At 32.9% G+C, this 23,219-nt stretch overlaps 3 protein-coding genes across 9 annotated transcripts in view; 1 reads left to right on the top strand and 2 right to left on the bottom strand.

Annotated features, from left to right (window-relative positions):
• Positions 1-1,656: 1,656 nt before the first annotated feature.
• On the bottom strand, positions 1,657-13,307 carry LOC134259172 (Bardet-Biedl syndrome 7 protein homolog). Of its 3 annotated transcripts, none has more exons than XM_062741778.1 (20): positions 13,167-13,307; positions 12,012-12,077; positions 11,469-11,531; positions 11,141-11,316; positions 10,807-10,993; positions 10,178-10,250; positions 9,888-9,954; positions 9,396-9,445; positions 8,980-9,110; positions 8,568-8,652; positions 7,987-8,086; positions 6,231-6,423; positions 5,996-6,070; positions 5,603-5,805; positions 5,192-5,356; positions 4,698-4,712; positions 3,412-3,545; positions 2,910-3,013; positions 2,436-2,559; positions 1,657-2,025 (listed from the first exon to the last, which is right to left on the bottom strand). In XM_062741778.1, the coding sequence occupies exons 1-20, from the start codon at positions 13,203-13,205 to the stop codon at positions 1,892-1,894; spliced, it is 2,184 nt and encodes a 727-aa protein (XP_062597762.1). In that variant the 5' UTR covers positions 13,206-13,307; the 3' UTR covers positions 1,657-1,891. The 3 variants fall into 3 exon arrangements, with proteins under 3 accessions (XP_062597762.1, XP_062597759.1, XP_062597767.1); XM_062741775.1 differs by lacking the exon at positions 7,987-8,086 and adding an exon at positions 7,028-7,127 and having other exon boundaries at positions 1,687-2,025; XM_062741783.1 differs by lacking the exons at positions 4,698-4,712; positions 7,987-8,086 and adding an exon at positions 7,028-7,127 and having other exon boundaries at positions 1,687-2,025.
• A 3,462-nt stretch (positions 13,308-16,769) lies between these two features.
• Positions 16,770-21,354, top strand: LOC134259224 (mucin-2-like). Of its 2 annotated transcripts, none has more exons than XM_062741826.1 (3): positions 16,770-16,922; positions 18,342-18,408; positions 18,566-21,354. In XM_062741826.1, exons 1-3 carry the CDS (start codon positions 16,869-16,871, stop codon positions 20,824-20,826), a joined length of 2,382 nt encoding a protein of 793 aa, XP_062597810.1. In that variant the 5' UTR covers positions 16,770-16,868; the 3' UTR covers positions 20,827-21,354. The 2 variants fall into 2 exon arrangements, with proteins under 2 accessions (XP_062597810.1, XP_062597815.1); XM_062741831.1 differs by lacking the exon at positions 16,770-16,922 and adding an exon at positions 16,955-17,037.
• A 59-nt stretch (positions 21,355-21,413) lies between these two features.
• LOC134259194 (neurobeachin-like) overlaps positions 21,414-23,219 on the bottom strand; it is a 112,787-nt gene continuing 110,981 nt past the window's right edge. For all 4 annotated transcript variants that reach the window (XM_062741794.1, XM_062741816.1, XM_062741810.1 and 1 more), the window contains 2 exons: positions 22,780-22,931; positions 21,414-22,381 (listed from right to left, as the gene is read on the bottom strand). In XM_062741794.1, coding sequence (XP_062597778.1) covers positions 22,291-22,381; positions 22,780-22,931 — 243 coding nt within the window. In that variant the 3' untranslated portion in view covers positions 21,414-22,290. The remainder of the gene's footprint in view (positions 22,382-22,779; positions 22,932-23,219) is intronic.

The following is a 23,219-nucleotide window of genomic DNA, read 5'->3' as shown; positions in this document are numbered from 1 at the left end:
CATATTGATGATTTCTTTTTTTATAGAATGACTAGTTTGGGTATGCACAAAATAATTCCGAAAGAAATGAACACTTTTCTTACTGATGTGTTCTTCTTTTTATTTGCAAGAGAATTAATATTGCTTATCTTAATCAGAATTGAACTACATTTTATTGCAATCTATAATTATAATAGTACAATTTTTTTTTAAATAAATTTGTGTTTTGAAAATAATTTTCAGAAAAAGACTAGATGGACTTTTTAAAATCAAATTTTCTTAATATACAATTGTTATCTTTCAGATGAATGTGAACTAACAATCCAGTAATTATGACAAAGGACTTGTTGAAAAAATATGCATTGATCTTTTTTTTAATCAAACGTATAGTTTGTGTTTGCGAAAAATATACTGCACTCTACTGAAACACAATACTACACATTGAAGTGCCTGGCAAATTTTCTAATCAATATAACTTAATAGTTGGTTTTTTGTAAATGAATTAAAAATATGATTATTTTTTTTTTCAATTAGTGTTTAAACAAGTTTTTTTAAACAGACTGGATGAAATATTTTACTAGCATTCACATTTAATAAATATATGACAGTTCTCTTTCATACAAATCTCCATTAACACTCCAGCACTTATTCGACAAAGTTAGGTATTGATATTTTTTTTTCTCAATTGACTAGTTCTTCACTCCTGAAAATTAAGCAGTCAAATTGTAAGCATAATTGAAAATAGCATCGAGTCCCCTATGCCAAAATTGTAAAAATTAAATCCCAAGGGTCAGGGGTTCAAGTGCTAGGATGGGGCTATGCATATTTTATAGAGAAAATGAATTATTAATTCTTTGAAAATCTTTTCCTCTGCTCCTGGATATTAAGCAGATGAATTACCCACATAGTTAGGATGATCAAGGGTCCTTCTTCCAGATTTGTGAATTTCAAAGTGCTGGAGTCAGTTCTAGTGTTAGGGCAGTTAGGGCTCTATTGATTATATAGTGAAAATACATTAATTCTTTAAAAATCTTCTCTGCTCCTGGGTATTAAACAAACTAATTATATATTTATGATGAGCAAGGAGGCCTCTTCCAAAATTGTGAATTTCGTGGCCCCAGGGTCAGGGGTTCTTGTGTTAGGGTGGGGCTCTATTGATTATACAGTGAAAATCTTTCAAAATCTTCTTCTCTGCTCCTGGGTATTTCATGTTTTATTATGTTCACATGAGTAAAAGTTGGTAGCAGGTAAAATAGTTTTTTTTTAACTATTTGTATCAATTTGGAACTTTCCTGTCCATTTTTAGATCAATGTAGAGATAAGAAACCTTTATATTCACCTGGAAGGTCATGTGCATGTGAATATAATGTACTATTTTTCCACATACATGTACAAGAATTATTCAATCCTATAATAATAATTATTCAGAGGATGTTTTTTGTTGTTGAAATTTGAAATATTCCTCGAAATTCAAGTTTCAATTAACAAAGGCACTGCAAAGCTAAGCATCCCCTCACGAAGAGCATATCTATAAATCAAGGCTGCATTCAACATCCATCCTGATGCAAATTAGGTCACTTCCATTTCAAACAGAATTAACTCACTTGGTCACTCACCCAAAAACCCACCCTTACAAGCGCATTACTATATCCCCTCCAACTATGTTGCGACAGGAATAATTCATTTACTTATCCTTGTAATGTACCCCATACAAAGCAGTTCATAGGAGTCACATTTATTACAGATTGCAACACACAACTGTTCCACATTTAAAAAGTTATCACAGTTCAACAAAGATCACAATGGACAAACAAATGGACGGAATTCACTGTAGCCATTGATCATAATCTGTACTTCACAACTCTTTTGGATAATTATCTTTCAAATGGTGAATAAATGTATGCATTCAGTCTCATCCAGTTTCAAAAAATTGCACTAGTGTTTGTAAATCATAATTATCTAGGACCTCCAATAAAGCTGGCACTCTGCCCTTGACATTTTGACCTTTGAACTTGAATTTATCTATGTACAAATCTGTGATCATTCCTGAAAAAAAAACCCACAATGTAAGCAATATGAAATAGAGACATCTAATTAAGATTAATTATAAACAGTTCATCAGGGAAAAGTTCATATATTAGGCAATACAAATGTATTTGATAAAAAGTGAATGATCAATGAAATATTTTAGTAAATTGCATAATCAAAGATTTTTACTTAAACTACAGATACAAGATCATTGCTATAATCTTTCTTTCTGTGTGTTTAGTTCATGATAAGCTTATAGTTACTATATAGGTTAGGATATATTATCCCCGATTTTGTCTGAATGAGTGAGAAAAAATTATCAACTATCATTTTCTCTTCCTCATGGACTTTTCAGAGATCAAAGTGAAACCCTCACTACAAGTTATTTTTTCCCATCGTAACATACAATAAATTTCTGTGAGACCTACCATATAGTCTTTCTAGGTGACAGGGCTGTTTTTTGAATTCTGCTTGAAGTTCCTCAGCGTCTTCCAAAATCTGTCTGTATTCAGGGGAGATAAAGCTGGTGTCATTCTCATGCACCTGTAGTTCCTGTGAAATCAAAATACAACTTGTAGTGAACTAGAATAACAGTGTTCTGAAATACTGCGTCATCTTTTATGAGTGATTCTTCGATATCAAAACACGACAAATAATTTTTGCGACTGAGAAAGCATTATCTACAAATACAACGGAAAATAATTGGTGCATGATGTCAATAATTATTCATGATTTAATGAAGGTCGTGAAACTGGTTTACAGTAGCACTGACAGAAATTTATTCAGTGCATAAATAAATATATTGAGAAATTTATCAAACAAGACAAAATCTGTGCAATGCATAAAATGCTTGCAATATTGAAAATCAGAGTACAACATAAGTAGAAATTATCCTGTCTTACTTTGAGGGCATCAATAAGCTGGACTTTCTTGGCCAGTAGAAGTTGGTACTCCAGTTTGGGATGGATCAGATTCAGGGTATATGGAATGGAGTCCTCATTTATTTCTGTAAATGAAATCCTACATGTTACTCATTATGGATTGGAGTTTTAGATATATCAGGTGTAACTTTTGTATTTATTACTTATTATTGCATATATACTATCATAAGACTTCCAGATCATACTGAATACATTGCATATATGGTACTGAGAATACATGTACATGTATCATTGATTGAGATACTGAAGCTTATTTAACTATACATGCAAAACTCACAATTTGATTCAAACATGATTAACCTACAATTAAGCTGAGATCACTTGCCAATTCATATTCTCATGATCTGACATCTATGTTATTTTGTACTAAGAGATCTAGTGTATTGGTAGAAATATTATTGATTTAATATCAAATATGACAAATTAAGGGCAGTTTCTTAATAAAGTGATCCCAGTAACTTACCATAAGTGATATTGAGACTGATCTTCTTTTTCGTGGCCTCCTTGGTCAGTACATCCTTAAGGATAGATATTGTTGAGATGTTGTCAGATCTAAATATAGCTTCACCTTTCTTGGTGACCTTGGCATTGCTTCCACTGCCAAAATAATATGAAACACTTGTACAAATCCTATATATGATGAATACTTAGAATATAGAAAATCATAAGACATAAACAACAACAATAATTATTACAAAAGGCAACTTTAAATTCATATACTTTGTTCATAAACTGTGGTCTGTATCAAAATACATCGTAAAGTGTATTGCAAATCATTTCATTTGAGAGAATTTTATTTAAGCTTTGTTTCATAACCATGTCCCAATGCAAAATCAAAGTTCTTTTCTTCATGAGGGGAATTAACTCTTCCTACTTATCTTACAGAGTATACACATAAATTATAACTCCTGTAAAATACCATGCTACTGTCTTGAATTTTGTCAAGTAAAATAATAGTATTTTCTTTTCTTTATCAGTGTAATATGAATCATGCTGATGTCAGTATGCCAAGCAGTTTATTATTATGCAGTACATACTAGTATACAAAAATAGCTGCTCATACATCTTTCTCTGTGTCAAGCTTTTATTATACATGTATGTATGATAATTCTCTTTCTATGTCCCTGTATATCCTCATGCTTGGTATCCTTACATGCAGTACCCAACTGGTGACAAATAGGCAGTAGTATATTCATATGAGTGATAAAATACAGGATGGGAAGGGTCATATGTGATCATTGTGACAAATAATAGACAAGCATCATCAGTGTTAAAGGGCTGAAAGACAGATTTTTAATTGATATTAATTTATATCAGTGTATAAAGATTATAAATAAAAGGAAGTTGTATGCCTGTATATGAGTTAACAAAAACTAATGATAACAGACATTTTGATTAAAACTGAATTTGAAAATTTTTATTATGAATTTATGTGATTCAAGTCAGATGACATTGCCTTTTCAAGCAAACACACTTAAATTTGAATTTTTAGCACAGAAACTACTTTTATTTAACTTCATTTCTTCCATTCAAAACAATGGCCACCATGAATGAAGACATTTTCTAGGAACTGGTTAAGAAAACGAACTTGAAAGTAAAATTGATCAAGGAATTCAAACAAAGGAATCTGGGTCAAACATGTTCAAAAGTGAAAGGGCAGTCAAGGTCAAAGGTTCAAGATAACATCTAAAGGAACCGAAACTCCATTGTGCATAAACAGACACACATGTGCAGAAAAACGATACAAACCCATCAAATCCAGTCCTGACAAAAGTTGACAAAAATTAAACAAAATAGAGTAATTTTATGTTGAATTTACAGGGCAAACCATAGATTGAAAAAAATTAATATTTACAATGATAAATTAAAAGTTATGAATATGGTATGCTTGATACTTTGTATTAAAAAGAAACCCTGAAAACCTATAAAGTAGAAACCTTAAAATACATATATACAACCTTTATTTCTGTGTAAGATATTGTGAACAATATTACAATATCATATTTAAATATGGGAATAACAAAAATTTCTTCTTTTTTTTTTTTGTTTGGCTTACGAATTACACCCAGATTGATATTCAACTTAAAGAATTTCTTAAGAAATTATGACTTTGCTATAAGCTGGTATTTGATTCAAGGATGTTCACTGTAAACATGTTTCACTGTACCAAACTACTTGGTGATAAATAACAAGTAATAACATCAATATACTGAGAAAGAATTACTTTGCCAAGCAGGACTCACCTGTAAACACACTCGAGCTGAGTGTCCAGAAATGTTGACACAAAATGAAATGTGATACAGTCACCAGGTGGTGTTCTCTCCGGTAACTCAGGGAGACAGAAACAGACCCAGGAATGAACCTCTGCCAGACTGAAGGGTCCCGATAACTTAATGGTGTTCAAAGGCCTGTAATATAGCAATTATTTACAAATTATGATGCAGTATCAAAGCTTTCAATCAAGTTACTCTATATGATATAAATTCTCATATGAGATACTTGTATTGGTAAATTTTTTCTCTCCCCCTCCCAAAATATGACTAAAAATAAAATAAAGTTACACAAATACCATAGTTACTGTATTCAATTATTCAGATGGCCAAACTAAATGATAATAAATAAGAAATTCAAGCATATTCAGCAAAACAATTGACCTGGTGTCATCAAACACATGGGTTCTTTGATGAAGGGACAGTGGCTTGATCTGGTACTGTTTGACTTGACATGTCTTGGGTTGTACCCTGGGGGTGATGTAGGCCTGTAGTGTCCCGTACTGACCCTCAATAGAGAGGATCTTTAGTTCCAAACGTGTGGTGTTGGCCTGACAGCGATATGTGGCCAACAGAAAATTACCTTCCTACAAAGATGTTATTAAATAACTGTTTTATAAATACAAGATAAAATACCAAAGGAAACTATCACTGAATATACATGTAGTAATATAAGGAAAATGCCCATAAAGCGTACAAAAAAAAGTACACAAACGTTACAAATATGAATTGCTTTCAGGACCACTTTGGAAACTTAATCACTATAGCTGTACAAACCTCTGGGTTACATGCACTGTAGCTGACAACAGCTGAATTTTTCTCCACATCCAAAAGATCTATTGGGACATCACTCTAAAACAAACACCATAAAATAGTACATATAAATGTAACTGAACCCGTGTCATTTCATATGATAAAGGAAGTGCATACATGTAATTGTCAATTTAATAATGATCACTAAAGTCTATTTTAGAGAATCTGAAACTTTCATTTTAAATGACACACACAGTACCTGTAGAAGAACATTGTCAATTGGTAATTGTAGTTCTAAACTGAGGGTGTAGCTGGCGTCTTCACGATTTAATACAAACTTGTCATTGATGTCAAACTGAGGCACTGCCGATATTGCCGTTTTACTGGTGGCCGTTTGCTGATACTTCTCTCGTTCTGTCAACACTTTCTGTGTCAGTTCTTCTAGTTCACCTCTAAATAACAAAATAGAATAAGTTAATTCCTTATATATCTTGGTGGACACTGTAATAATTTCATGTAATATCAAGATAACCAAATGTTTTTATCTATCAAATATTCTGTAATTTTCATTAAACTGAAAAAAAGTGAAAGCAATTGTCTAAAATCTACATAAGCATTCACAAAAATTGAAGTACATGAATCTATTTTATGTCATAGGCAATTTTTTTAAAAAGAAGTATATATTTCATGTATTAATTTATATTGAAAAACAGTCAGACGAATACCTACATAGATAAGCTATAAATCAAATATAAAGGTACTTGAAATCGATACAGTTTTATATATAAATTGTTTTAAAAATCAATTTATATTCAAAATTTTAATCTGGATTCATCAGTAATAATAAAGTTGTTTGAAATCAATTTAAACTATTCAGTTAACCTAGCCATTACACAAGTACAGTGTCCAATGGACTGAAAAAAAAAACAAACATCTCTTTTTAATACCATAAACTTACTCTGCTTAGATGACTTTGAGAGCCCATTGATAACCTACCTGTAGAATGAAAATTAGGAATGCACAGAGTCCTCTATTTTTATTTATATATGTACATACTTGAGAGTGTTGATTTTGACTTTTGCGGCCGTTTCTGGGATAATGGCAGTGGAGCTGAGTCCTTTGGACATTTGTTCTGAAGTCAACCCTAGCACCCAACCTGTGCACATTAACCAGTGTCATAACATAGTGTGATGAAAAACAGTTCAGACAGGACAGGAACTGTAACTCTTACAAGCATTATGAATTTGGATAGAATCCAAAGTCTCTATATGTGCATAAACATCAACAAAGCTCATTTACATTCAGTAAATGTAGTAATTCAACAAGAAGTTGATGAACCAATATATTGATTACTTAGTCACCTCAGTTCCTGTCCTGTACATACTTTCTGTAGAATTGCCACCACAAACTCACCTGACAGGATGGAATAATTTTTGTTTAATATGAACACAGATCAATTTATTTAAAGAAAGTTTTGTTCAAGGTTCAGTACATTTTTTGATGACTTTCCAAACGATATTTAAACCATTTTCCTTTAAGATCTTTGAAATCACTACTTTTGCAAGAACTAATCCTGTCAGGTCGAGTTTGCGGCAACAATCATTTTAGTGAAAAGCAGTTAAATATGTAGACTTGGTCAAATTGAGGTGTAGGAGGCAAAACATTTCACACACAGGTATTTGTAGGGGTGAGTATATGATTGTAAATTGAGAAAAAGATTTCCAGGTTTGACCAATGGAATGCTGTAATTAGTAAATCTTGGAGATTAAGAGGAAATGTAACCCCCTCTGCTCTAGACCCATAAAAAATTATAATTTTCAATAAGCATAGGTACATAGAATATATATTGCATAAAAAACATATTTGATCACTTCTATTCTAACCTATAAAAAAATTCAGACAAAAAAGCACAAAAAACATGAAAAATCGCTGGCATCTAGAGCAATGACCTGACAGGAGAAAAAGACACAAACTCAGTGCAGGAAGCCAGCCAAGCCGTGAGAGACCCACGTTACCTAAGACCGATTATTTTTTCGCGACCATGCTCAGAGAGATGATAGACATCTGGCCCGGACTCTTTGATATTGGGCTCAGATGTCAGAGAACTGATCCAGCCTAAAATCATCCAGTTACAAGCAGTTATATAAAGTCAATAAAATCATCCAATTACATCAGTTATATAAAGTAAAAAAATTTTTAAAAAGGAAAGGTCTTCTGTAATAAATTTGATATAATAGTTCCACAATACATTCATTTTGTAAATGTCTGATTGAGCAAAAGAAAATACTACAGCCAGATTTTTCATTAGCATTTTTATGGATACCTTGATTCTAATTTTATGTTCTTTGTAATAAAAAATTGAGAATACACTGTACCTGAACTTAATGCTTTGTAAAAATTATACACAGGTACTCAGTATATTGCGTACGACAGACATAATTTTAAAAAATAAAGAGGGTATAATGAATATAGCTACCAAAGGATTTTGAAAGAGAGTAATTGTTTTTCTTGAAAATCAATTTTATTTTTTATTATTTCTGTTTCAATAAATACATACATGTAAAAGATTGATGCATATATGTACTTAATCTCTTACCTGCATATGTAGAGCATACAATCTCATCGAATCCTTGTGTAGCTATCACTCCTCCTTGCACTGAAGTTACACTCTCACTCAATTGCTGAATCAAAAATTACATACATGTATAGTTTAATGTACTACATTTTACATTTCTGTTATTAAATAAATAATAATTAAACCAATATATTATTGTACAATGTATGTATCCCTGTTGAGTGTGATATTGATTGTCTGCAGATAAGTGCTTTTTGACTAAAATTGCTTTGGTTTGGGTTGAAAGTATCTTCAGCTGAGTACTGACATTTTTCTACATAGTTTTGAACTAGAATGGTATATTGCTACATCTACACTTTCACAAATAACAACAAAAAAATTTGTTGAAGTCTATATATTGTAGGAACTTATGTAATGCCAGAGCACTGCTTACATGTTTGAATCTAAATAAAGGCTCGTCAGATTCATCATAGCTGTAGACTTCCACAAGTCCGTCATCTCTCCCCACAAGAAGGTCAAGGACACCGTCAGCTGTGATGTCATAACTGTCAATAGCTAACACTCCTGTCAACAAAAATTATATCATTTTATATAAGTATTTTACAATAAATATTTAAAAGTACTGTTTTAAGCTTATCACAAATGGATACATGCATTTATTCTATATTGCCTATGACAGAAAACAGCTTCTGCTAAATCAAGTACATCATTAAATGTCTTGTTAGTATATTATATTCAGAAAAAGTTAAATCAGAATAACTTGTTTTTAAGATCAATGTCTTCTAAATGTCCTACACACTTAATATAATACATTTACTTGATATTAAAAAAAATCAATCTGACACCAACCTCCACTTCTTTTCTCGTTTGGTAATTCCCAGCGGTGTGATGGTGCCATTCTGCAAAATAAATTAGATCAAGTTTTCTGGTAAGGCAACCCATTGGTGAGGTGTTTAGGAAAGAGAACTTTAAACACTGAGGTTCCTTGTCATAGCAATAGTGGTACGTGCACATAATAAGAACAATCACTCTAGGCTTTGAACCCAAAGCACAACTACCGGTACAAATTTTTAAACCATTCACCAGCAATTGAATACAGCAAAACTTGTTTAGTACAAACACGGATATAACAAATTCACGGATATAGCAAAGTTATTTTGGATCCCCAGCTATATAAAGTTATTGAATTCCTTATATGGATATAATGAATTATACGGATTGATATATTGAAGTAATTTCACTGGTCCCAGTGACTTCTTTATAACAGAGTTTTACTGTATGCTAATAGTGGAATAACTGTTATCGTTAGGAAACAAAATTTATGAAGCATAAAATGTTTACCTTCCAATCTGAACCAGACCTACTCTTCCATCAGAAGTTCCATATAAAATCTCATCTCCCTCATCTCCTGGTAAGATTAAAACACAAGGTGTATATACATGTAATGGGAAGAATGGGAACAAAATGGTTAACATACAAAAACATCCACATTTAATTTTTTTTAACATAAAAACCCAAAACGTACTTTCTGCATGTTTAAAATACAATGTTCATTTCCCCTATTAGTTCATACATGTATCTGTATGGTAGACTTCACAGTAGAAATATTTCATTAAGTATGCAGGACCTACCTCCATCGTTACCATAGAGCTGCATCACACAGGGGGGACCTGGGACTTCTACTTCGTAGAGCAGGTCAGAGTCCTACAACCAAATCAGGTCATCAAGTAAACAACAAAGAGACAATCTCCCAAATAGTTCTTTGCAAATTTAGGTATTCTGACTGTTAAGAAACTTTTCACTTTTTAATGGTATGAAAATGACAGTCCAATTTTTGGTTCAAGGAAATCTTGAATATGTCAGAATCTATCTGATGAAATAAAAAATGAATCATATTTTTAGTGTAATAAAAACAATCGGCAAGTAAGCTAAGCAATTATAGTTGTTTTGTGTGTGTGTACTGAAAAAGCAGAAATATTTCTTGTGGATTAGATTTTGTTTACTTCGTTGTTAGCAATTTTCAACAAAATTAAATCCCAACAAATTTTTTATATGACTATATATTGAATGAGGTAGCTTTCGAAAATTTGAATTTAATACCGACAAAACATTTTTAGATGACAAATCAATAAAATCTTAGCCCCAGGAAAATTTGTGCTTCTACAGTATGCCTTTAGAGATACAACAACACTCCTTTTAAGACCAGAATTGGGAAGTGAATTTTTCAGATCCCTGTTGGGAGGGGGATGAAATGACTCACCTGTAGGACCCTCAGCACCCTGTCCTGACACGCCAGCACCGGGGTGATCTCTGGGACTTTGTTGGTTGGTAAACAGATCACATCACAGATATTGTCCGCTGACAGGAAGTGATTGGCATCCTTGCAGTCATGGTAGTGATTGTAAACAAAGTTACCACAAGTAAATAGCTCAGCTCCCTCCACATACCTGAAAAAACACTGGTCATTAAAAAAATAAACCAAACCGTCCAAAATACCCATTACAAAAAATGTCTCATACATTTCAATCAAGTTTTGAAATTTCTTTGCACAAGGAAAAACTGACGACTTTTATAAATTAAAATCACTTATTTACATTGTTTGAATTGGTTCAGCCAAACTTGTGTCAAAGGTGAGGAAGTTCTTTCCCTTCTTTGTGAAACCTTTGACCTCTGACCCAGAGGTTGCAAAGATTCTTTCCCTTGTCCCTCCAACAGGTCCCCCTAACTCAACTCTTGTTATCTTCTTTTTGAGGGTGGCATTAAACACAGGCTGGAGAGGAAAAACAACAAATTTTGAAAGAATCTGATAACTTTTAGATTTATTAATTAAAATAGAAATTGATAATAAATGCCAATTAATCAACACAAGTTTATATGATTATTATCAAAGCTGTGCATGCTGATAATAGTATAAAATCTTACAACTGTTTCTCCTTTCTTCATTCCTAGACACTGAAGCTCTCCATTATGGTCTCCAATAACAAACTAAAACAAAGAGGAATGTAAACATTTATTCTTATTGTTTACATCTTAAATCAAACCAATATCTTATCTTATATGCAATAGTAAATGTAGTGTAATTTGAAAATTATTATGTAAGTGATAGATACCATTTTTCACTGAAAAAGTGATATAGATCTATACCAAGTACTCATAGGCGTACTCTATAAATACAGCTAGTATACAGATGCAAATTACTCCCTAATCGACAGTTTCTGTATGACATTGGTACTACCTGACTACTTGTTTGAAGGGCAAAATGATATATTTTGGTGGGAAATGATGTCAAAGTAATTGTTTAAGATATATTTCTCAATCATCTATTTAAATTAAAAAAAAAAATACCAAACGCTTTGAATTTGCCCTGCAAAAGAGTAGTGAATAGTCTAATACATTTAAATGATTTTTTTTTAAATCATATTTTGCATCATTTCATGAGAATATCTTCAATATCTTGTGAATTACCCTCTGTGGTTTTCCTGGGACCTGGGGAGGGAGGAGTCGCAGTGATTTACTGGAGGTGACACCAACCTTTGAGGAAAATAACGAAAAAATATTAAATATCATGTTACTGTTAATTAGATCTATGTATTTCTTTGACATATTATCAAAACTATTAACAGGTCCAGTACAATTCCTAGATTTAGCTACGTAGGTAGAATTACCTACGTAACTTTATTTACCTACCTCAGGTAGCTTTATTTAGCTATTTCAATGCAACTTTTCAAAGTTTTTCTTTTTATTAAAATGAGACAAAAAATTATAATTAAATGGCTATTAATATTTATTCTACGGAGGTTTAAAAAAACAATCCAGAGCAGAAATAATTTATACATTGCTGCGTTTGGACAATTTAGAGCAAAACATGTAATTCCATTGTTTGGATAACTGTCCTCTCTCATGCATGCGGTGAGGCATGGCTGAGTATGATTACTTCACATTGTGCTGAATAATTACTGACCTATTATTGTGTTAACCGGAACTGGACTTCTTTGTCATTTCATTCAAGGAGTAACTGTTCTAACTGCAATACGTAGCAATTGTATGACATTGATTGCAATTGTGCAGAAAAAGACATTTATTCAAGAGTGATTTTTTTATGAATTGATTTCAGATGAGTTCAAAGTTGAAAATTATCACTGCATCAAAATTATGCACATCCTAAGAAAAAGGCTTAAATTTTCTATAAAAATAAATTGATTTGGTAGCTAGATAAAGCTACCTCAGGTACGTAAATAAAGCTAAGTAGGTAAATCAAGCTACGTAGCTAAATCTAGTGATTGTACCCAGGGATCTGTTGTACCAGACCTGAATAAATTAGTATTGATATTGGAATGTTCTATTTAAAAATGTTACTATCCTACATACCAAGTGGTGATGACCTGTGAAGGCTGTGCTGACATAGTTTGATTATCATAACTAGATCAAAATCTGCAGATATCTGCTATATCAGTATATTAAAACATGATAAATTACTTTTTATGAAAATATTGATTTCGTAGTTACCCATCTTCGCTAGCCAAGGGTGACGATCGTCACCCTTGGCTAGCGAAGATGGTAGTTACCTTGCGATAGAAAAATCATTTCATTTGTTACCCTTCATATAAACACAAACTTTACCTGCACGTAGTCCACCCGTGTGAGATTTAATTCCATCATTTTGAAAGCTTTTCTTTATGCAGTCTAGTTTTTCTCAAGAAATCATTTCAACCGGAAGTGCTGATTGTATATATATTCAGCAGAGAATCACCTGGCTGGCGAATCTTGAAATAAATAAATTATTCAATTGGCTATGTACCGGGAGAATCTTATTAAAAGATGTTTTTAATAGTAATTTATCTGTCAAAAGTTTTATAAATTTCTCCGATCGATTGTTTCCAAATAGTAGCTAGATCGCGCAACTATTATTCGTACAAATCATTTCATACCCAATATTTCCAAAACCGAGGGATAGCATATGGGTATAATTATCATATTATGTGATTTAAAACTTTTTTAAACAATCAACTTCTTTCTTTGTTTATCAGTTAAGACTTAACCGAAAGGAGAAATTCAAACTTCTGAAAAAAAGGGGGGGGGGGTGGAATTATTGGAAAATTGTTTGATTCAGTGTCAAAGTTTTAAGAGAGTTTTTGCTACCTAAATAAGTAGTTTATCTTGATAATTCAAAATACACCACTTGAATAGCTGAAGAATTATGTGTAAGAATATGTGAAGATATATTTTTCATAATTTAATAATCCGACCGTCCATTTGTGTAATTCATTCTGAATGATCACTGATTACAACAAAATTAAAAAGTAACAGAGTTCTAGTTATCACTAATATATCCTCAAAAGTTGAACTTTTTTCCTTCTCATTACAAAAACTGTTTTTAGAAAATATCCTCATCGATGAATTGTGAACAAATGAAACATTGGCATTCAGAAAATAAAACAAATCTATACATGTATCAGTCGTTTAAGCATTTCTCCTTGTCATTCCACATCCTTCGGTAAATAAAAAAAAAAAGAGACGTCGCATTTGCAATTAAGTAAACGCGGTGTGCATCACCATTAAGGATAACCTCTACTCAGCCAGGAACAATAACGCTTAATATCTATAATATTAAATAAATATATATTGTCATTTGAAATCTCTTCATGCCATAATTTTCATTCTATGTAGCTCAATATGATTCAAGGTTCTTTAGAGTCTTAGAAGAGGTCTGGTATAAAATTGACATTTGCACCTCCAGAAAAGTACAAAAATTATAACTTAAATTAGCTGAATTAAGACACCATATTTATTAGCATGATATAACATTAGAAGTGACCAGTGATCAAAAAAGTAAAGAAGGAACCTCGATTTCAGGGGTGATGATGGTGATAACACCCAAACACAAAGTCGTCGCGTATGAAAAAGTGCATTTTCTGTTGACGTTGGATTTAAAAGTCAACTAGAAGTCAGCTAGCCCCCCTTTATTTTATAAGAAAAGGTACATATTGTAAATAATTCACTGCCATTTGTGATATCTTCCTACGGATTTCATCAGAATCATCACCTTTACAATCACTATTTATGTTCTCGTCATCACTAAATAATTACTAGTAATATGAAATTTCTAAAATTCCGTTTATTCACATCGTGTTACATACATACAAAGACAAGAGAAAAATCTCACTGAAAAATATCACCGAGTACCCGGGTACTCGATCGGAAAAACGTCAGCTGAAAATTACTAGGGATGTCTAAAATTACCAAAGAACAGGAAAATATAACAACAAAGCAGAAGAAATTACTAATAAAAATACACTTTGTCCATGTTCCCTCTCGACTGTCGCGACAGTAAAGTGTGCCCAGTCTGATCACGGCCTCAAAAATGGCATAGATCGCCTTAATGTACTGTACCAGCGACAGGTGTGAGCTCACTAACATCACTATACAGACAGCTATGGCAATCTGGGGGATATCTTCTAGCCAGGTCGTGGCAGCAGAAAATACATCTGGATTAAAATGACTTCCGACTTTTGAAATTTCAATGTACTTCAGGTAGATTTCTAAGGTGAAGGTCAGCGATCCTATAACACAGAAAACGAGGACGATGTAGAAGTAGGGTTCAAGGTCGTTCCGGTTGGACAGGTCAACCAGAAAAGTCCAGTCCAAGGACAAGTCGATTCCTTCGAGGATGGCTAATCCAAGTAATGGCAAATACGTCATCTTCGTGGTTGCCTTTCACGGTCCAAAAATCTAAAAATATATAAACTGGAAAAAAATTAGTGGACAACAATGTCGTTAACTCATTTCTTTACCCGATTACATGAGAAGGGAGAAACATGTAAATTAAAAAAAAAAAAAAAAGACTGTAAATTTGAAAAAAAAGATTCATACCAATTCGTTTGAATGTAAACTATCTTCTGCCAGAATAGATGAATTTATATCTTTTATAATCTAATAATTATATCGCCAGTGTATCTAATACTGGTAATCATGAGTAATTTTATCGTTAAATATATGTCTGTTTTGTCTATTTGAGTAATGCTTAATTAATCGATCTATTCCGATTGCTTTGGTCAAATTATCAAAAACTGTTTTCATTTTTGTTAAAATTTGTGTACAAAATGGAAAAATTATTTCTTTATAAAAATAATAGTAATTATTGTAACATTTCCCGTTTTCAAATCAATTACTCACAATTAATGGACTCTGTGGGTACATTTCCTTAAAGTCCCATTTTTTTTACCGTACGGTTACCTTTTATGATCCACGTGTTACACGTGTTCTTTGAGTGCCAACATATTTGACCTCTTGATCTTGAACGTGGAGTTTGACCCATGGCGCTTTTGCAAAAAAAAAAAAAAAAAAAAAAAAAAACCCACATTTCAACCTTGGTCATTGCTTTTGAACAGTTGGTATTAGGGTTTTCATGCTTCACATGTGTTGTGACATGTCCTTTTCATGGGTATAAATATTTTTGACCTTGACCTTTCAGTTTGATCCACTTAAAAAAAAACCCCTTTGACATAACTTTTAAACAGTCAGTATAAACCTTCATACTAGTATTTCACAGGATAGACTCTCCTTTTTGATACTAACAATTTGACCTGTTGACCTTGGAGTTTGACTTATAAAAAAGCTAACTATTTGACCTTAGAGTTTGGCATTCTTTTCAAAGACTTAAACCTTTGCCATAACTTTTGAACAGTTGGTGATAGAACTTTTATACTTGTATTTTGCACATTAGTATTTCTTATTAAAAGGTCTTCTATATATATACATGTGTTGACTCTTTGACCTTCGGAGTTTGACCCATATTTATAAAGCTTTCACCATTACCATAACTTTTGAATGCTTGGTGTTTATAGCTTTCATATTTCAGGGTTTTTTCGTTGAGACAAGTACCTTGACCTTAGAGTTTGTCGCATTTGAAAGACTTTTACTTTTGTCAAAAGTTGCAATATGTGAGCACAAGCACTATACATGACTTGTCAAATCATTATAGTTTAACTTAAACAAGCTAATCTTTGTTTTTTAGGGCTTTTTTTGCATACTATTATATAATTTTCTAGCTTCAATTTCCTTAGTATTTTAAACAAAACATTATAAATATAAATTCCCATGGCTGTTTGTTTTTTCGTTTTTACTGAAATTCTATTCAGGTCCTCATCCACTTGAGCATCGGCGCCGAAGCGCCCCGCCCAAGCTGTCAATCAAACCAGCAGCACCACATAATCGAGATTATGGCAATAATAAATGGGAAACACCCAGAATACTTTTTAAAAATATCTTTAAAACAAATATATAGAAATCCTCTAATGTAGACTGTTTCTGGAATGTGCTGTTATGAAGAGCATGAGATATTATCCCCTGCAAATAATTACTAAACGATCGAACAAGGTAAGTGATTAGCGCGCGATATATACTAACGAGGCTGTTACATTTCCTCTACTCATAATAAGCAGATAACGCACTCAGCATCACACTTTTAACAGGGCCTGGATCTCAAAATCAGGTAATGTCTTACACTTTGTATTGGAGGATTGAAATTTTAAGAAAAGTCTTTCAGTACTCATTTATTTAGTTCAAGTTTAAATTTTTGGAATATACTGTGTATTTTCTGAAGAACAATTTTTTTTGTAAGTACACTGGACATAAAGTTTTAAATAACTTTAAAAAACATTAATTATAAAATGAAAGTAATTGAAAGTAAAATCCAATTGCACAGGCAATAACCATTTGTTTCAAGTTGTTTATTATTATTATTTTTTTTATAAACGAAAAGATTTTTTTTTCAAGAATTTGTATCATTCAGGTAAAAAGCCTAGGAATGCCAAATATTGTTCTCAATTCTACTCTCTATTCAACGTATCAGGGAGGGTCTTTTTTTATTTATCAAAATTATGTTTTATTTACAAATGCCGCAATACAATAGCCATGTGTTCTGCTGGGAATTTACACCCTTTGTCTGTGAATGGATGAAGCTTTTCATGTGATGGGTGTCACCGACTCAACATTTAGTCATCATCAACTCTTCAAACTTTAGTATTTACAAGTGATGGATGCAGCGGCGCGATATAATAACCTTGTTATTTATAGATTAAAAATTAAAATTTCTTTGTACGTACTTAACCTTATCAGTTTGAACATAGTATGATTGGTATTTTTTTTTAACTCATGGTAACTCAATCCCCTTTGGTAATGACGTTATCGCAAGTGCTGTCGCGTTATCACAGAGGACACAGAACAGAGTTATTAAGGGTCTCTGGCGTGGCCACAAAGTGATACACTTTAATTGTTCATTGTGCTAAAAATGATAAAAATCCTTAGTTTAAAAAAATAATACTATGTTTATGAAATGATGAAGCTTTCATTTTATCTTACATTCAATACTTCACACTTTACTTAAGTGAATGAATTATGATTACAAGAATGAAAAAAAAACTTTCCGCGTTTGAAAGTCTGGATAAGAAAAAAAATACATCGATTTTGGGAAAAGTTTTATTAACGCAATTTTTATAGATGTTGAATTCCATGTTAACATGGTTTACGAAGTCCACCAAATTCCGCGCAGTTCAGGGAACTGTTTACCTCTTAATACTGCTGTATTGAACCAAGATCGATACATACAAAGTAGATTAATCAACATCTTCTACATTACTGAGATAAATCAGCTGAAGTCATGTTCTTCAAATTAATGAGATTTTTTTCATCTTTTTGTGGATACAGGATTTTCTTAATGATGGAATGACACCTATAGCAATTCCAGGACTATTGCAATCGTGCAGCAGTGATAATTAAGATCTCTTTGTTTTATAGGTGTGCAGTACTCAGACAATTGCTTTGGTCATGTGGTGGGGAGCAACCATTTACTTCGTTATGTTAGGTAATTATCCACTTCTAAATGTATGGTGATCTAATTTCTTGACTCTGCATGTCTTCAATAATATCCTGTTTTTCGTCAATGACCTTTACCTTGTTATTGAATTATTTTGAAGACAATTAAAATCGATGAATCAGTAGATGCACTTTACAATTATTAGGCTGTGTGTGTGGAGATAAAACAGTTTCTGCTACGGTGGAGAATAATACTATTACCACCTCGTCCATTCCAAGGTCCTCTACGGAAAACGTGACATCATCGGTGATATCGACATCCAGTACCAATTTTCCTTACACACAAACTTTCACACACTCGCCATCAACTGATGTCTTTGTAACTTCCTTCTCGCTGGAAAGTGTGATCAATACAAATCAGTCCGTGGTAACAAAATCATTAGATGTATCTTGGTATGCAAGTTTTTCGAATTCTTTGGAGACAACGTCAACGAGTTACGAATCCAATTCGACAAACACACTGCAGCCGGAGTCTTCTGCCTCAACCAGCCCTTCACAAGTCACCAGTGTGGAATCTTTACTTCCTTCCTCAAACTCTTCCATTCCAGTTGAAAGCACAACAACAGAAAACTTCACATCCAGTGAATCCGTTTTACCTAGTGCTTCTACTACATACCCATACACATCTACTATTGCTTCCAGTTTCCAAGAAAGCAGTTCAATTTATCCGTCATCCAGTGAAACAGAAATGTTATCTACCACTACGCCATCCTTGTCATCAGTCGCTAACTATACAACTATCAGAAACACTGTGTTATCCTCGACATTCACCCCTACAGAAACTGCCCCATCTCCAACATCCAGCAACGTAATGTCATCATCACAATCTTTTAATACTCATGTAATACAGGTATCAACCTCATATTCTGACATCGAATCAAGGTCTATTTCGTCAGTCTTGTCTCAATATGACTCAATTTCTCGAAGTACGGAGACGATAAAAGACACGGCATCTGTTGAATTCTCTTCCATACTTTCGTCTACAAGTTCTAGTATTCATTCTGCGTCTTCTCAATATTTTCCAAATAAAACCGACTCAGTGGCTAGCTCTTTACTAACGACTGGCAATGCAAGTTCCTCTTTTTCTGATATAACAAGGATTCCGCCACAAACTACGAGTCCCTATTTGGAGAGTTCTGTCACACAAATTACCGATACTAGTCACTTCATTTCCTCAACCGCGTCTGAACGCGCAGACTCGACATCGTTTTCTACAGACATTTTCGTTAGCAAATCTTCAGCTGCTTCTAGTGTCTACACATATCTACAGGAATCAAGTACCAAAACATCCATTGCACCGACTTCTATCAAAGAAATCGCTACCCAGACTCAACTTCCATCAAGAATTCAATCTTCTATTCATCCAACATCGAGTCCGCCTTCTTCATCAATCCTTAGCAGTGACTCTACATTCCCTGTTTCTACACATTCCATTTCTTCCACAAAAGACACAACTGTTCCATACTCAGCATCCCTCTATAGCCAAAACGTGACATCAAGTTCTTCGCACATCCTCACGACCACTGAATCTATACCGACAACTCAGAGAACAGATGGAACGTCCAAAGACTTGGTTGTTGTAAACCACACATTTGAGATGATATTCGAGGGTAACTGTGAGCCACTTGTAAAAGACAAAAGTTTATTGAAAACTTTCTGGGATCAGTTACAAGAAAAGATAATCCAAAAACTGAATGATCCGAAAATTTCAGTCAGTGCTGCAAATATCGTTTGTAAACCTTTAAGAATTTCATTTACACTTTACCAGATACCTGCGAAAAAATTAATCTTTAGCTCTTTGAAAGAATTAGTTAGATATGTTAATATAAATGTTACCGTATTTGGACAAACGGAACATTACAAAGCTGTTCAAGTAAATGAGGCGCCATCTGTGATGGACAAGGATAAGGATGACCTGGATGGATTTGAGGAGATAGACCTCATAGTACTTATTACCGCCGGCGCCTTTTGTCTTGTTTTGGTATCCGCAGGACTTGTTATTTGTATACGAGAATCCTACAGACGCAAAAGAACAAGAACTTTTGAACTGGCGAATAAATATCAAGCAGAGGATTTCACCCTCACCAAAATTCCGCGACCTGCGGTCAATTATACAGAAAAAGGCGAGGATATTCACTCTAATGGCCATAACAGTGGTGACCAAAGTGCTGCAGAAAGAGAAACACTTATGGACAGTTTACATCTCCGGGTCAATTCTAATGAGAATGGACTGATGGTAGGTATTACTGGAACGCTGGAAAGACAGAAGGCCGAGCCCGACTCTTCTCCGGCACCGTCAATCACAGACAGTGAGCACCTTAAAGTTCCACTAGTTTCCAGGCAGGAGGAACCCTTTCAGAGCCAGGATAATCCTATCTACTACATCGATGATGAACACATTGATTAAACAGACATATCTTATTATATTGATGATCTACAGTGCTACAGATGAATAAGATGATAAATTCCACCTCAATGTCTATGAATAACAGAAAGTGTTCTCATTTATCTTTGGAAATACATTTGATGATAGATCTATGCTATATATCAAAATTTTAAGTGTTTGCATGAAGCAGATATATATAAGTTATAATGATTAAGCTGCAGTTGCAATTCATCATATTATAATCTTGTAAAGTATTATTGTGTAAATCCAGGAAGAAATACTCATCCAAGGTTAAAATGGTGTACAATTCATATAGTACTGGAGAACATTAATATAAAAGTTTTATGGGAATAATATAATGCAATATTTTTTCTTAACCCATATCTCCTTTTAAGAGATTATTTGATATCAATATACCCGGTTTCTATAAATATATATACAATATAAACATTTCAATGCAATTCAGATATGTGCAGGCACATTTGTTACTTATATTAAACACATATTTTCAAAATGTTCTCTTTCATAAAATAAACCCTATTAAATATACACATATGTTTTATCTTATTTTTTTGCAAAACAATCTTTAATGAAAAAAAGAGAAAGTAATCAATGTTATAATTTATTGGCTATGATTCTATTTATAACAACAAATTGCAGTCCCCTTACAAATCCAGCATAATACACTAAATATACAAGCAGACAAATGGTTAGAGAGTGACCAATACACAACCAAGCACGCTATGAGGGATGATCATGATATGTTTACAGAATTCCTTATCACTCAATGTTCCACTTCTGACGGAAATTGTACAGAAATTTCATTTTCATTTTGTTCAGTAACAAAACAACATAAACGTTTTTCATATTGTGTAAAGTTGCCACAATTTGGACATCAACAGTTAATTTCATAATAACAAAGATAAGTTCTAGAATATGAAAAGAGGATACAATTAGCACTTAAAAATGATTATGTTATTTATGTTTAGGTGCATGCAAAAAATATATAAAAATTTCACAGAAAAACAAATTTTTTGGTAATAAATTTCAGTTTAGAACTGAAGAAAATCCATATATGTCTATATTCTCCTAAAAATCAGAGAAGCTTATCACACAGGTGTATCATTGGAATGTTTCTATATCATATACTTTGAAAGCATATTTCTATAATAAATTATAAACACAATTTCACTGCACTTGTGAAAAAAATAGAAAATTGTTGTTCATGTTGAAATAAATATTCTTCTAAACTATCACAGTTTCCCTCCCAATAATCAAACATCTATATCAAATCTACCATAGTAAAAACCATTTTATAAGTCCCTACAAATTTAAAAATTCCTAAAGTTAGCATTGCACAGAACGACTCCACACTTCCAGATATTGCATTGTCACCGTTCATACAGAGAGACCTAGAGCTAGTGTGAGTTATGGCAGCCTGCTGATATCACACCTTGGAATGTTGGACGACTAGACACGGAAATGTCAGTATTTCTCTTGGTATTCGTGGTGCCACTTGTTGAAGTCGATGTTGAACACCAGTAAACATCCAGTACCGAGTCCTGCGAGTAAGAACCTAAAACACAAAGCAAACACTTTAGGTCTAAATACAAAATACTTGAATTTTCTATTGAATGTGGATTAGAGAATTGTTAAATGATATTAGGATGTTTATTTATAGAAAAGGACATGTTATACTCTATCAGTGATACTTAATCCAGCTCGAAGACTTAGTCAAAACAAAGGAAAACAAATTACCTAGGGAAGTAATTAATGAATTACTTTTGAATAAAGATCATGCTGATTGAGTGGGAAAAGGGACATAATCTTCACTAAAAATTGTTTCATTGAATTTATAATTTAAAAAAGATTTGGAAAACGGATCTCTTATTCAAAATGTTCAAAAACCTTACCCCATTTATATTAAATACTACAGAAGCAGAAACTTTACCTCTGTCACAGTTAAAGACTTACTTGTGGTCATGGGTCAATGCCAGTGACCTTATGCTGCTATCACATGGGGGATATGTATACAGGAGGGTCAGGTCATGTGACCGCCACACTTCTACAATGCCAGAGTTACCGCCAAGCATCATGTACTGTCCATCTCGACTAAGAATCATCGTCTACAAATGACAAATTGGAAAAATTGTGGTCTAAGTGAGTTATTCATTCTTATAGAGATGTATGATTATTCTTAAAAAGTCTCTAAATCATTGATTTTATATAAAAAAAAAAACATAGTTTATATTGTAAGATCAACAAGGAAGTGCATTCAACAAATTCAGACTTTTACAAACATTTTCCTATATATTTCAGCGTAAAATTGAATTTCCAATTGAGGCCCAACCCTACTTCCCGGGGGCCATAATTTTAACACTTAGATTTTTTCTTAATTAAATAACTTAATTAAT

The sequence above is a fragment of the Saccostrea cucullata genome, unplaced genomic scaffold (genome assembly GCF_032062105.1).
Source record: "Saccostrea cucullata isolate Sc308-1 unplaced genomic scaffold, CSIRO_AGI_Scuc_v1 ctg1040, whole genome shotgun sequence".
Taxonomy (NCBI): Eukaryota; Metazoa; Mollusca; class Bivalvia; order Ostreida; family Ostreidae; genus Saccostrea; species Saccostrea cuccullata.
Note: the sequence above shows the minus strand (reverse complement) of the source record. Positions and strands in the feature narration are given on the sequence as shown.